At 38.9% G+C, this 13,100-nt stretch overlaps 1 protein-coding gene across 1 annotated transcript; it reads right to left on the bottom strand.

Annotated features, from left to right (window-relative positions):
• Window positions 1-1,221: 1,221 nt before the first annotated feature.
• swi5 (SWI5 homologous recombination repair protein) lies at window positions 1,222-5,613 on the bottom strand. Its single transcript, XM_077542280.1, has 5 exons — window positions 5,434-5,613; window positions 4,831-4,879; window positions 4,660-4,763; window positions 4,412-4,506; window positions 1,222-1,419 (listed from the first exon to the last, which is right to left on the bottom strand). The coding sequence occupies exons 1-5, from the start codon at window positions 5,535-5,537 to the stop codon at window positions 1,355-1,357; spliced, it is 417 nt and encodes a 138-aa protein (XP_077398406.1). The 5' UTR covers window positions 5,538-5,613; the 3' UTR covers window positions 1,222-1,354.
• Between the last annotated feature and the right edge of the window lie 7,487 nt (window positions 5,614-13,100).

Genomic DNA, 13,100 nt, shown 5'->3' with positions numbered 1-13,100 from the left:
AATTTATAACATATAATATAGTTTATCATTAAACACAACTTTAATACACCATAATGAATGTCACTTGTCACGCTCTCCACTTAGCTACTCCATCCTCCTCAGCTGACAATGACAGCAGTGCTAAGCCGACAGGCAAAAAAGTGCCTGGCTTTTGTTGTTGGTTACGCACATTTAGTGTCACGGTGCAAAAGTTTGAAACAATTGTGATAGGAACTATTATTTGTATTTTTGCTTTGCTACCCTCTTCCCGATTCATGTCTGCATATAAAGTAAGAGAATGAGAAGGGTGAGGGGAGCTAAGCATTTGGATGTAGTGACATTTTGGGAGCCTAAATACAAATATTTTTGAAACTAGGTCCCAGAGAGAGTCATGAGTTAACACATCTATATGCAAATACCATGAAATAAAGCCACAATTCTGAAAATTCATCTCATTCATTCTTTTGATCTGAAACCCAAATGTTACTACATTATAAAACAAAAACAAAGGAATTGATCTTGCAATTCCAAAACTGCATGTGTTGCGTATGTCAGATCCTAACTACCACGAGTTGCTTCCATAAGTGAATCGGTTAACTGCAGAAAGAGCAATGACACAAAAAAAAGGTCAAAATTGACACCTAAATAAATCAGATTGATTTTAGAATTATTTACAAACCAGCTATATTTGCTTTGCATACACTCCACTTGTGGCCTAGAATGCACTCATACCCATTACTGTCAGCAGATATTCTTGCAGCACCTTATCAATAGTTGCTGTTGGTGTTTTCAACAATAACAAAGTCTAAAGAGATAAACTTTAAAGCTTAATATGTGATTATCTGCTACGATCTGATATGCGATTCTACAGATCAAGATAAGAACTTAAGAGCTGCTTTATCCTTGAAAGTAGACCAAACAATATTTTTTGTTTCTGGAAATTCTGGCTTTACAAAGCATTGCACAAAAATGCCAGTGCTGCTCCACTAGAGAACATACAAACTGTGTTTCAAGACAGATAAGGACACACCCAACTCTGTCTATAGTAAACATGTCAGGCAAGCAGGCCGGGCTCAATTGGTGATTGAATTTACTGAAGAAACTTTTTTTGCCACGGGGCTGTACAGTCTGCACAGCTTTATCGACGCTGGGAATTAACTAGAACTAAAGTGGCTGAATTGTCAGATGTTGTCAATCGAAACCATTGGCTGGTCAGAGTAAAACCCATACCATACAATGATGTAACACATTTTAAATAATATTATTTATTTTAATAAATTATAAAAATGTGTTCTCATACAGCCTTGTTGAGATCATTATCTAAATAAATTAAAGCTAACAATGTGATCCACTTTTCAAAACGGCATTTTTACTGTCAATCCTCCAGTTCCAGACCAAAGAGGCTGTAGAGGTCTCGTGTGGTGGTACCGCGTAGAGCAGCTGCAAGACACAGAAAAGCAGGAGTTAAACCAGCCTATGACTCATAGCCCACCCCCAACTTCTTAAAACAAACTACAAAACACTGACCAGGCTGACGTCTGGTGTGTTTGACAACCCGATGGCTTTAAATGACTATAGGCAAGGCTACTGAAAACTTGTCCACACGCCATTTTGTTTTCACAGTTGAAAGCAAATGAAGATGCTTTACTTACACAATTTTGTTTTATACTGTACTATAAATAATTACTTTGACTACATTCTACGTAATGAGCGCATATGATTTATATCTAATATACAAACAGTACATGTCCATTTTTTGATATCGCAAATCAACTTTTAACTCATTTGCTCCCCAAAAAGTATAAATATGTTTTATTTTAAATGTTTTAAGTTTCCCAAAGACGTATTTATACGTTGTTTTTTTAAGCTAGAGCATACAGAAGGCTTTGATGCAGCCTCTTAACTGCAAAAAAAACGGTTGAAGAAATGGTAGTTGTTACACAAACGGCCAGCAGGTGGCGGCAAATCAAAATAGATCAACCAGGGCCATGTTGAAAAAAAGCTCATTTACTCACAATTCTAAATACATTTGTGAATAATGATTAAACTTAGCTATACTCTAATGCGAATTGCTGCTGATCCATGTTTTTATTGTAATAGAACAGAATATTCTGTGGGAACTTGCAAAATCAGTCAAAATCTAGTAAAACAGCTGGGAGTGAAGGGCATTGCTTCAGTGAAAATGGCTGGGAGTGAATGAGTTAATAGGCGAACTGAAGTTGCAGGTATCTGGAATCATAACTACTCAGAATCAAATTGTAGCTATCTCAAACTAGAGTTAGAGATAATGACAATTCTGTTGTAGATATGTGTAATTTACTGCCACGGTGGGTTTTAACCTGTGTTCAGTATCATCATCTACAGCTAGGGATGGGCAAGTACCAATACTAGGTATCACATCGGGCCGATACCAGGCCTTATTTCAAAGTACCGGTACTGGTGACGGCCCTTTTGTGGCCACATTACAATCAAAAACTAGAAATCAGAAGAATAGAAAATTGACATTAATTTCATATAAATTTAAGAGGGGGGGGGGGGGTTGCCTTTTGGCATTTATCAAAAGCACTAGTGGTATTGGTATTCATACTAATATGAGTCAGGAAAAAATGGTATCAAACATCCCTATCTACATCCATGCGTTTGTGGTTAAAAAAAAAAAAGGCACCTCTAGAGATGTACAATGCCGTGGCTGACAGATGAATACGGCGAGAGACAAAGTGACAGTTGTCTCCGGCGAGTACTGCAGAGCATCTCCTCACATCACCATTCTCTCGCTAAACGCTGCCCACCCATGTCCGCCCACAGAATGACGGCGTGTAGCGCGCCAAAGCCAAGCGTCCAAGCGTGGGCTCTTTGTGAAAGCGTGTGTTTAAAATGAATGAGCGAGGTCAGAAGGGAGGAAGTTTCTGTGTGTTTGCATTAGACTGTACTCGTGTGTAAATGATGGACAGAGATAGTGATTGTGCCAAAGTGTTGTAAATGATGGCCATTGTGCTGTAGGGGAAATAATGCTACCTCTATTTACAAAGGAGTCATTATTGACGTGACTGCAGTGTACTTGTGGATGAAGCAAGCTTTAAAAAGAAAATTGTAAATGTGTGAAAATTAAAATAGAACTCAAGTGGAGATGTCACCTTGTCGAGTGTGTGCAAAAAAGTGGGTAAAAAGTCCCCCACCCCCCCAGCTATGATTCATTACAACTTTCCTAACAGTTAGGAAGGCTTAAATTAGACAAACTTCCGCATTTTTGAGCAGTCGTTTGAAGCTTGTCATTTCTAAACATTGCACCACACAATCATCTGATTAAAACTTTGAGTTCAGATGACTCATCTATGCCTATGCCTTAAAAAACACACAGACATTCAGTGAATAGTTTATTTTACACTATTTGAAACATATTTTCATTTACTGTACACTATAAAAGAGCTATTTGATGTGCTGTGTTAGGTGAAGTAAAAGCACCTTTGTAATATTCAACAGAGTTTATATACTGTATTTAAATTCTCTGGATAAAAACAACAATTTGGTGGCCTCTATTGGCTAACTGCAGAACTGCAATCTAAACCAATTTTAATGAATGGCAGAACAGTGATTTTTGCACATTTTTCCATGTCACAGTTCTGTATAATCAGCACTGTCCGCCCTCGAGTTTGGCAAATATGCAGCACGGGCGATGTAACAGAAGGCCCAGCAAGTAAATGCTTCTGCCTTTTTCGCAGAAATTGATAAGATTCCGGATACCAACACTGCTCACCTTTGATGCAGATTGAGGTAGAATAGCCTGAGCCAACTAACAGTGCCTATAATGATATAATGAGGCTGATGCTTAGAACTCCTAGAAACTAGGGGGGAAGGGGGTATATATATAGAGTATTGTATATATCTATATGTATGTATCATACTGTATGTGATATTGATGTCTCGGTCTAAAGCTTTCTTTCATTCTACACATATTTTCTCATTTCACTTCTTGTAAGTGCAATGAATAGCCTTGTGTCCCAAAACGTTTGTCCATACTGAAGACTGTTTTTAATTTATGTTCACATTATTCATGCAGATTGCGGTGTCACTATCATTAACATGAGCCTTTTTGAAAATGACATTTACAAAAGATGGCTGTTTAATCATGACTCCAGTCTAAACAGCTGTCCCAAATGTTCCCAAACCCAGAGTAGTGTTTGTTTTTAATGTAGCCAGAAGTCAACTCGCCCCTCACAGGTTGGAATCAAATAGTGGAATCAAGTTGAATAATTAGCGTACTGTACTGCATATAGATTTTTTGTGGGTTTAATACAATCATATCCAGACACTTTACAAAATCGGATAAACACTTCGGTACTAAAAACAATATAATTTTTTTATTGTATACCTACAGGTAGAGTACATCCATCAAAGTATTGATCTGTGGTGTGTATATGATCATTTTTCATACCTATTCTGCCCAGGAGAGACTGTCCAATGTCCTTGATGTCGTTGTACTCATGCAGCATATCAATGTGACAGTCCAGCTCCTCCACTTTGTACCCTCTGGGAAAACACAAACTTTATTTTATCCAGAATGAAGATGGAAAATTAATTTCATGGTATTGTTTTCTATCACTTCTCGAAATAAATACTGAAATAAGCCGCCTGCATTACATGCTCACTCCATTTTGAAGGAGTAAAAGCAGCTGTACTCACTCCAACTCCAGCTGTGCAATCTCAGCATCCAGCTGCATTCTCCTCGTTTCCAGCTCCTCCACTTCTTCTTCAGGACTCACTTTAGAAGGCTTGATTACTTGACCCTGTGATGCAAAAAAATAATATCATTCATATTTGAGGAATGTGTTTGGATTTGAGGTGGGTACTTACCGGTGATTTGAAGTTGGAGTGTACTTTCTTCAACTTTGAGAAAGGAGTTCTACAAGGACAATGTTTTTTGTTTTTACAGTGGGCGTGTTTATGGCTGCTGATCAAAATACCATGAAAAATAATCGACAAGTAATTGTCTTGATAAAATAATGAGTGCAATAATCCATCCATTTTCGGTTCACTCCATTTCTGTTTCTTTTCACGAAGTGTTCATTTTGTTTTGTCACTGAAACCTTAACTCTCAGAATAATAATAATAGTTTAATTCTTCAATAAACACGTGACACAAAACGGCTCGCTTACAACTCCCGATTGGCTGCAAGAAATTGTAAACATAGTGAGAAAATAAACATGTAAAGCGTGGTATTTGAACTCGTGAACTCTTGACCTCGCATCTCCGAGGCGAGCGCAGACTTTGTGGTTGTAGTTCTCAAGTGATTCACGGCAATATAACGCTAGGTAGCGAGTTACCAGTCACGGCAAAACAAAACAAAAAACCCACTGCGTTTGAAAATAAAAAGGCACTTTGAAATGTTATATGGTTGATGACAACGACGGTCCAACTTTTACCGGGCAGTACATCAAGTACGTCAATAAAATTGACCTTTTCAACGGTGTTCTTTTTAGGTCATTCCCTTCTGGTGTCGAAATTGGGCTAGCTGACGTATTTTGTTCCCCGATATCTTCAGACGCTTCCTCAGAATTCATATTTGTACTGAAATTACGTTAGATTGTGTTTGTAGCAGCAGCCACCGAACTGCAGACAGAAACCGGAAGTCCGCGCCTGGCGGGTTGTGGTCATACTAAAATGCAATTGGTTGTTAAATTTTAAAAGGCGGGGCTTTGGTGACTGGAAACTACGGCGGCCGACAAAAGCGAAACTTTATTAAAATGAAATAAGATCTTGCTTAATTGAAAATATAACAGACGCAAGCAGACTTGTTTAGAAAATTAACACAAACATTAAATGATTGGCCACTAACATACAGTTGTGATTTAAAGGGTTATTTTGAATGCAACCACCAGATGGCAACAAATTATCAATTAAATTCATCCTGCCGCTTCAGGCCTTCTCCCTGTGCCCTCTTCAGTCCTGTCTCCAAGAAGAAGCATGTTGTATAATCGGAGAGTGATACTTTGACATATATTCATGTGTTAATCTATACCTAGGCCTCTCTAGAGATCTCACGCTCCAAGGCTGCCTCTGAGACTGATTCACCGCCCCGGTGCTCTAAATCTAAATCACTGGACTGGTGGATTAACAAAGCAAAAGGTCAAGTGCCGTGTGCAAGACACACGCGTACGCAGGAGCTAAGACTTTTCCAACACACATTGGAAGGCTGGAGATGTTCACAATCACCACGGTTCACCGAGTAAGTGGAGGAAGAGGAACATGGTGAAAGATTTAGCTTTTAAAACACATAAAGAGGAATGGCTTCACAGAGCAAGAAAGAAAGAGGGAGAAAATGTGCCGCTTCTGGCAATGGAGGACATAAAATCAAGTCCATTCAGTTTTATGTCCTCAGGATTCATTGCTTATTTATCAGTTTGTACAAAGACAGAGAGGGTGGGGATAAAAAATTCAGACAGGAGACATGGCCTTTTTCTCCTTTTAGAAAGATCACACACACCGGTTGCTAATGGTTCATGCATGGCGTTGTGTGTGAGAGATGGACGACTGAGATTTCATCCGCCAGTTGATAGAGCAGCACTGAGATTAAATGTGAGTTTTGCTCCACAACATTCCCAACAAATATGTATGGAGCAGCTGTTGCCCAAGTGCAGGGACATGCAGTGACCTTTAGAGGGGCAGGTGCTCAAAGCAAAAAAAAAAAAAAGGGGCACATGATAACGTGCATTCACTATCCACTAGGGGTGTTAAAAAAAAATCAATTCGGCAATATATCGCGATATTACAGTGCGCAATTCTGGAATCGATTCGATATGCGGCCACACGATTTTTAAACATCACTTTTTAATAGAAATATTCAACAAAATGTCTTACTTTGGGTTAGGCTTCACACTTTCAGCATGGAAGAATGTTATATTAATGGAACATTAAGACTTGATATTTTATTTCAGTGCTGTTCAAACATGAAACAGACTGCAACCTGTTAAATACAGTGGCTTATAAACCTGAAGTTTCAGATAAATTAATACATTTTCATACAAATCTTACATTGTACATGTACAAGTTGTTAAGAGATAAGTATTTTCTAAATTTGAGTAAAAGAAAAAAATAGAAATAATCAATTTATAGATTCAAATCGGGATTAATCATCGAATCGCCAGGCACTACGCAATTCACACCCCTACTATCTACTACCACTTGGGGGTTCGAACCCATGTCACCACGAGCCGCCATGTGTGGAGGGTTGGGTGTGTGTGCTTAAAGTAAATTAATAACTCAGTAAATTATTAGAGGGTGTCTATGTAGATGTGTTTATGTGTTTGTGTGTGTGTGTGTGGGGGGGGGGGGGGCATCCATTGTAAAATTCTTAATTGAAATAATGGCTAAACAATAAATCACACATAATGAAACTGTTGTTTGTCTGCAATGCCAATTACCATAAAAACGTTTTGACATTTGTGTATGAAGAATCATTTATGAACAACAAATTTACATGAATTAAAACGAAATGAAATTTATATTTTAAATAACACAATTAGGATTTTCCTGTAGTGTAAGTAGCATAAAAAATGTCTTACTTTACATTAATCTTGATTCAGGTAAGAGCAAAAATACCTTTTGCTATTTTTCTGGAGGTGTAGATGTTAATATTTCTGTATTACTGTAACTACCACATCTCAGCAAGCTCCATTGTTTGTTTTTGATAAAACGCTGTGATTGTTGTTGTTTTTTTCTTCTTCTTTTTTGTGTGTGTGTGTGTGTGTGGGGGGGGGGGGGTTCTTCGTTGTCCCCCTAATTTATGAACACACTTCTACCTGTTTCTTATTAGGACCTTACTCTGACCACACCGCAAACCCCCCAAAACGAGCTCTTAAAGTTAAAATAAAAACCAAGTCCTGTAGCAATTTCCACTTATATTTTGAAGTATATTTCAATTCAGCTATCATTGAGTACATGCTAAAAGTTGTAGTCTTCAGGAAGATTTTATTAAATTTCTGAGCGAGAGTTACAAATTCCGACATATTCTGTGTACTCTAAGCGCATCAGTAGTTGGAGCAGAAGCTCCATGCCCGTCCCAATGAAAGAGGAACGTTAGTTTTACCGGGGATTTTTGCCGCGGCGAAAGTGGATGGGAAGGATCGTGGTCTTTATGAAACTGAGGGCGACATCTTCCCCGCTTCCTCAGAGCCAACTGCGCCCAAATGTCAGACTTCATCGTAGTTGCGAGGCTGATTACAACTTGTGTCACTACATTTCAATTAAAGCTAGGCAAGCACGCAGCATGCTCTGTGATCATGGCTACAAGATCTACCAAATAAAGGCATTGGGTTTGCTTGAGTTTTCTGCATTCTATGACCTTGGCTTTTGTTTACTGTGAGTGAGACTACGTAAATACAAACGGAGCGACCAATTTACCGACCGCAGGTGTGTAGTGGCGAGCGACCTGGCAGAATGGGGCGTGTCTCGTATCACGTCATCCAAGGATAACGTAATAATAATTGATTTTATGTAAATTATGTTGCTGAATTTCAGTTTTGAAAGGCAACAAAACTACTTTCACAAACTGTAAAAAATAAATAAATATATATATATATATATATATATATATATATATATATATATATATATATATATATATATATATATATATATATATATATATATATATATATATATATATATATATATATATATATATATATATAATAGATAAATAAATAAATGGACAAAGGGGCAATTTATACATCAGTGCCAAAAGGGCATGTGCCCCGGCACACCCATACACCCCCGCACGTACCTGCCCAAGTGTACACTCATTGGACAAAACATTAGGTTCAACTTCAAAGCCTAATTAGATCCACTACAGAAGACCTGTGTCAAATGTTTAGAGATGTTTTCCCCAAAGCAACTAATGAAAAGATGCATAAGATAGCGTGCACTTCTATTTGCTTTTAAAGGGAGAAAAACTGAAAAATGTATTTCCATCTTTTGTAATGGATGTCATCAGAGAGTTATGGTAGCCCGTGAGAGTGAATTGCCTTCGGCAAACATGGAAACAACTTCATTTAAATCAAGTCAACTGTTAGATTTTAGGTAATAATTATTATTTAATTTAACTTGAATGTTTTTTTTTGTGTGGAAGGAAATCAGATTACATTCAAACACCAGTAATTTTATTTAATATTTATCTCTATATCTATCTCAAACATTTTTTAGGGGGTGGGGTGTCTGAATTTATTGAATTCATAATTTAATTAAAATGTAAAAGGTTAGGGGCGGGGGGCAAGCAAGCAAAAAAAGGAAAATCAAACATTTTAAAGTTACATGTGTAGGATTTAGTGCCATCAAGTGGCTAATTAATAGAATGCAACAATTTTCAAGCACACACTACGGTGCCTCAGAGAAAGCCTACTTGGCAAGCCTACCACCAATTACTATAATTATTATTTGGAGTGAGCGCCGAGCGGCAAACAAGAGCGGTTAGCAATAACTAGTTGGAGCAGCTAGCCTGCGGGAGAGGCTAGCAAAAGCTAACGAAAGCAAAGCAGAAGGAGACAAGCAGCGGGGGCCTGAATAACGACATTCAGCGACGGACACCTGGAGGCCCCCGCTGTGTATTGTAAGCGGCGGTCGACTAGTTGGGTCCGACATGAGCTGCACTACCACCAGAGGCTCACTACGTTTGCAAAGTTTTTCACCTTTGATTATCTGTAGCAGAAAGACGGTGGTGAAACGTCAGCCTTCTGTAAGGTGCGGCATGACCTATATAATTAGCAGTTATGAGATTACTACGACTATATTAAAAACACATACATCAGAGGTGGCAAATCCAGGTCCAGAAAGTAGAAACCCTGCCACAGTTTGGTTTTAGCCCCAGGTGCTTGCTAGCAAGCTCCATTGCTGCTTCCAGCTCGCTAAAAACCCTGCCACAGTTTGGCTTTAGCCCCAGGTTCTAGCTAGCTAGCCCCATTGGTGCTCGTTTAACTGCTAGAGCGCTAGCTAGCTAGTTAGAAACATTGCCACAGTTTGGCTTTAGCTCAAGGTGCTAGCTAGCTAGCTAGCTCCGTTGGTGCTCTTTCACCTGCTGGAGAGCTAGCTATCTAGCATCAGGTGCTAAAGCCAAACTGTGCCAGGGTTTTTACTTTGTTAACATGGATTTGCCACCTCTGATGTACATTGATGTGGTAGAACATCTATTTTTTGCATATTATTGAAATTAATAGTGGATTTTTTTTTAAATTAATGAATTATCAATTCACCACTAGATGGCACAATATATTACATAATGTCCCATTAAGTTGCATCTGCAGTTCCATCAAGTGTGACAACAAAGTGTATAGCTTTTTGTAATTGAACAAAATCCCCATTTGAAAAACGACAGTGATCGTGAAGGCAGCGTTGGTTAGCAGCGTTTGTTGGAAAGCTTCGTGTCTATCATCTTCATAATTCATGGGTATCCCAGCCAGTCTGTCGTGCTGCATCCAAATTCCACTGCTGATGATATGGTGAGGGGAACAAAGAATGGCCTCATGCTGATATACACAAACATAAATGCACGACACTTCACTTTCTGCTTACACTGCTGATGAATTTGCATCTAAATGGTTAATGCTTATTTACACAACTACAGCACAAACACAAAGCATGCGAGTGAGCCCACGAGTAGCAATGTGTACTAAGATTATGGCTGTACACATACGGTACAAACTGTCATATTGCTCTTCCTTAATTCAGCAAAACGAGGGCAAAACAGCGTTTTCAAAAGGGGTTTGCAGGCTTTGGTTAGGCAACTAGCTGAGACAGCTGTCAGCAGAAAAGAGAAGCTTGCATTGAATGTTATTGCTTGTAAAAATGGTGCGAGTAGTAGTAGGAGGAGTAGGCTGGAGCTGGACTGTGAACTGCAGTGCACTACACACATATTAACACTTATGTGCTTTAAAATCTTTAAGGAACCTATCATGCATGTTCTCGGAACATGAGGATACCAGAGGAAACTCTCCACAAGCCACAGGCTAACCGCTACTCAGTGGTCAGTCCACAGTGTACTCTGCCTCTCGCCCAATGTCAGCATGGATAAGCTGCGGAAATGTGGTGTAGAAATCAAATAATATTAGATTAGAAGTAAATTAATTTAAATTAGATTACAAATTGGTCAGCAAGGCGAGTTAGTGGTTAACATGTCTGCCTCACAGTGGAGAGAATCATGATCAACAAACGTGTCAAAGTGTCACCAACATAAACCTGTATTAACTTTACAGTCGATATATATATAAAAAATAAAAAATAATAAAAATAAGTAAAATTTCTAACTGTTATGATCTACCACCATGCGGCAGCTGTTTTTGCATACTAATGTTTGATTATGGTTCTCTTCTGCTTCCTGGCCACTGTTTTTGGATAACGAGACCACATCTGCTCCTCATATGTACTCACAAAGGAAACAAACTACATTTTGTTTTGTTTCACAGCTGTCTGCTACAAGCTGTTTGTTCCGTGTGAGATATTTAAACAACGGAACCAGTGATCCGGCGAGTGTTTTGTGTTTCAAGTCAAACGGCAGACACGGCAGACAGTTAAATGTTACCATGGGAGCCCAGTGCAGACTGTCAAAGCTCTGATCAAATCATCAGTCAAGTGATAGAAGCGCGTTTGCAGTTTGCACACAGCTCCAGTCAGCCCTGAGGTGAAGATGCCCGTTTGTGAAGATCGCTAACTTTACCCAAGATGCATGGGAGGGAGGGATAATGAAGCAACCTGACAGCAAGGTGAGGAAATGGCCACAACCTGTACACTCTAAAAAGAGAATTGTTGAACCAACTTAACTCTTTTGCTCCCATCCATCCATCCATTTTGTCAACCGCTTAGTACTCACAAGGGTTGTGGGGCATTTGTTCCCAAAAACCTATAAATACGTTCAATTTTAATTACCATGCTCCCAAAAACGTATTTATACGTTTTAGAATGTTTTTTGTTGTTGTTTTTTTTAATGCTAGAGCATAGAGAAGGCTTTGATGCAACCTCTGAACTGAAGGGAATGCTTGAAGCAATGGCAGTTATTACAAAAACGGCCAGCAGGTGACAGCACAGTATAAGAGATCAACCATTACCATGTTGCAAAAAGCTCTTCCTCCACTGTTTTTTAAACAGATTTGTGAATAATGATGAAACTTAACTATATTCTAATGCTAATTGCTGCAAAACAGAAACAGATAGAAATATATTTTTTTTCCTACTGAAAGAAGAGACTCTAATCTTTTTTTATTTTTCATAACAATAGAACACAATATTGTGTGGGCCCTGCAAAATCAGTCAAAATACATAGAAACAGCCAGGAGCGAAGGGGGTTGCTTCAGTGAAAATGGTTGGATGAATGAATTAAGTTTAAAAAGAGAATTGTTGACCAACTTAATGAAATTGTTTTAATTGGTAGCACACGATTGAATTGAATTAATCCAAAGCGAATGTATTAAGTTTAATGTTCATTACATTTAATATATTCCTGGGTTTGCTCTCCGGGGGTTGTCCCTTGGCGCTGCCGTGGCCTGGGGGGCCCTGGGGGGTTGTGTTTGCTCTGTCCTGGCCGGGGTCGACGGGTCCCCTCTTTGGTGGAGGTTTTCATGCATGCCAGATCCACCACACCAGCATCTATCGAAATTCAAACACAATCTGCTTCTTCCTCTGGTCGTTAAATCGGTGGAAACTGATGTCTGTGAATCTCACTCGGCTTCATCTATCCTTCCTTTCTTTCCTCAGTCTCTCCTTTAGTCTCTTGAGGTCTCCCTAATTTGTTGGAATTTAGATGTTTCTGGGGTTGGTGAAAGACTCTGGTTGGTAACCCGGTGGGTAGTAGGTAATGTCTGGTCAGTGCTGGATTTCACTTTCCTTTCTTTTCTTTGATCCTTTCTCGGGTCTCCTGACAACCTCATGACTCTGGCTGGATTCTGAAGTATTCGGTTTAGGTGAATGGTAGTTTTTTTTTATGGGGTTAGGTGAACTAATGAGTACACACTCACACGCACGCACACATACATACACACGCTCATGCACATACTCACACACATACAAAATAAAAAAAAATAAAAAGAGAGCAAAGATAATGACATGTCAAATCGGTAAAATTACCGAATGAACAATACTGA

The sequence above is a fragment of the Vanacampus margaritifer genome, chromosome 14 (assembly GCF_051991255.1).
Source record: "Vanacampus margaritifer isolate UIUO_Vmar chromosome 14, RoL_Vmar_1.0, whole genome shotgun sequence".
Classification (NCBI taxonomy): Eukaryota; Metazoa; Chordata; class Actinopteri; order Syngnathiformes; family Syngnathidae; genus Vanacampus; species Vanacampus margaritifer.
The sequence above is the reverse complement of the archived record's forward strand: the minus strand, read 5'-3'. Positions and strand labels throughout refer to the sequence as shown.

Excerpts from the sequence above, each read along its gene's own strand:
- swi5 (XM_077542280.1), bottom strand. The coding sequence starts at position 5,537 with ATGAATTCTGAGGAAGCGTCTGAAGATATCGGGGAACAAAATACGTCA. Across the intron at positions 4,880-5,433 it reads AAAAGAACACCGTTGAAAAG|AACTCCTTTCTCAAAGTTGA; the intron begins GTCAATTTTATT and ends TTGTCCTTGTAG. Across the intron at positions 4,507-4,659 it reads ATTGCACAGCTGGAGTTGGA|AGGGTACAAAGTGGAGGAGC; the intron begins GTGAGTACAGCT and ends GTGTTTTCCCAG.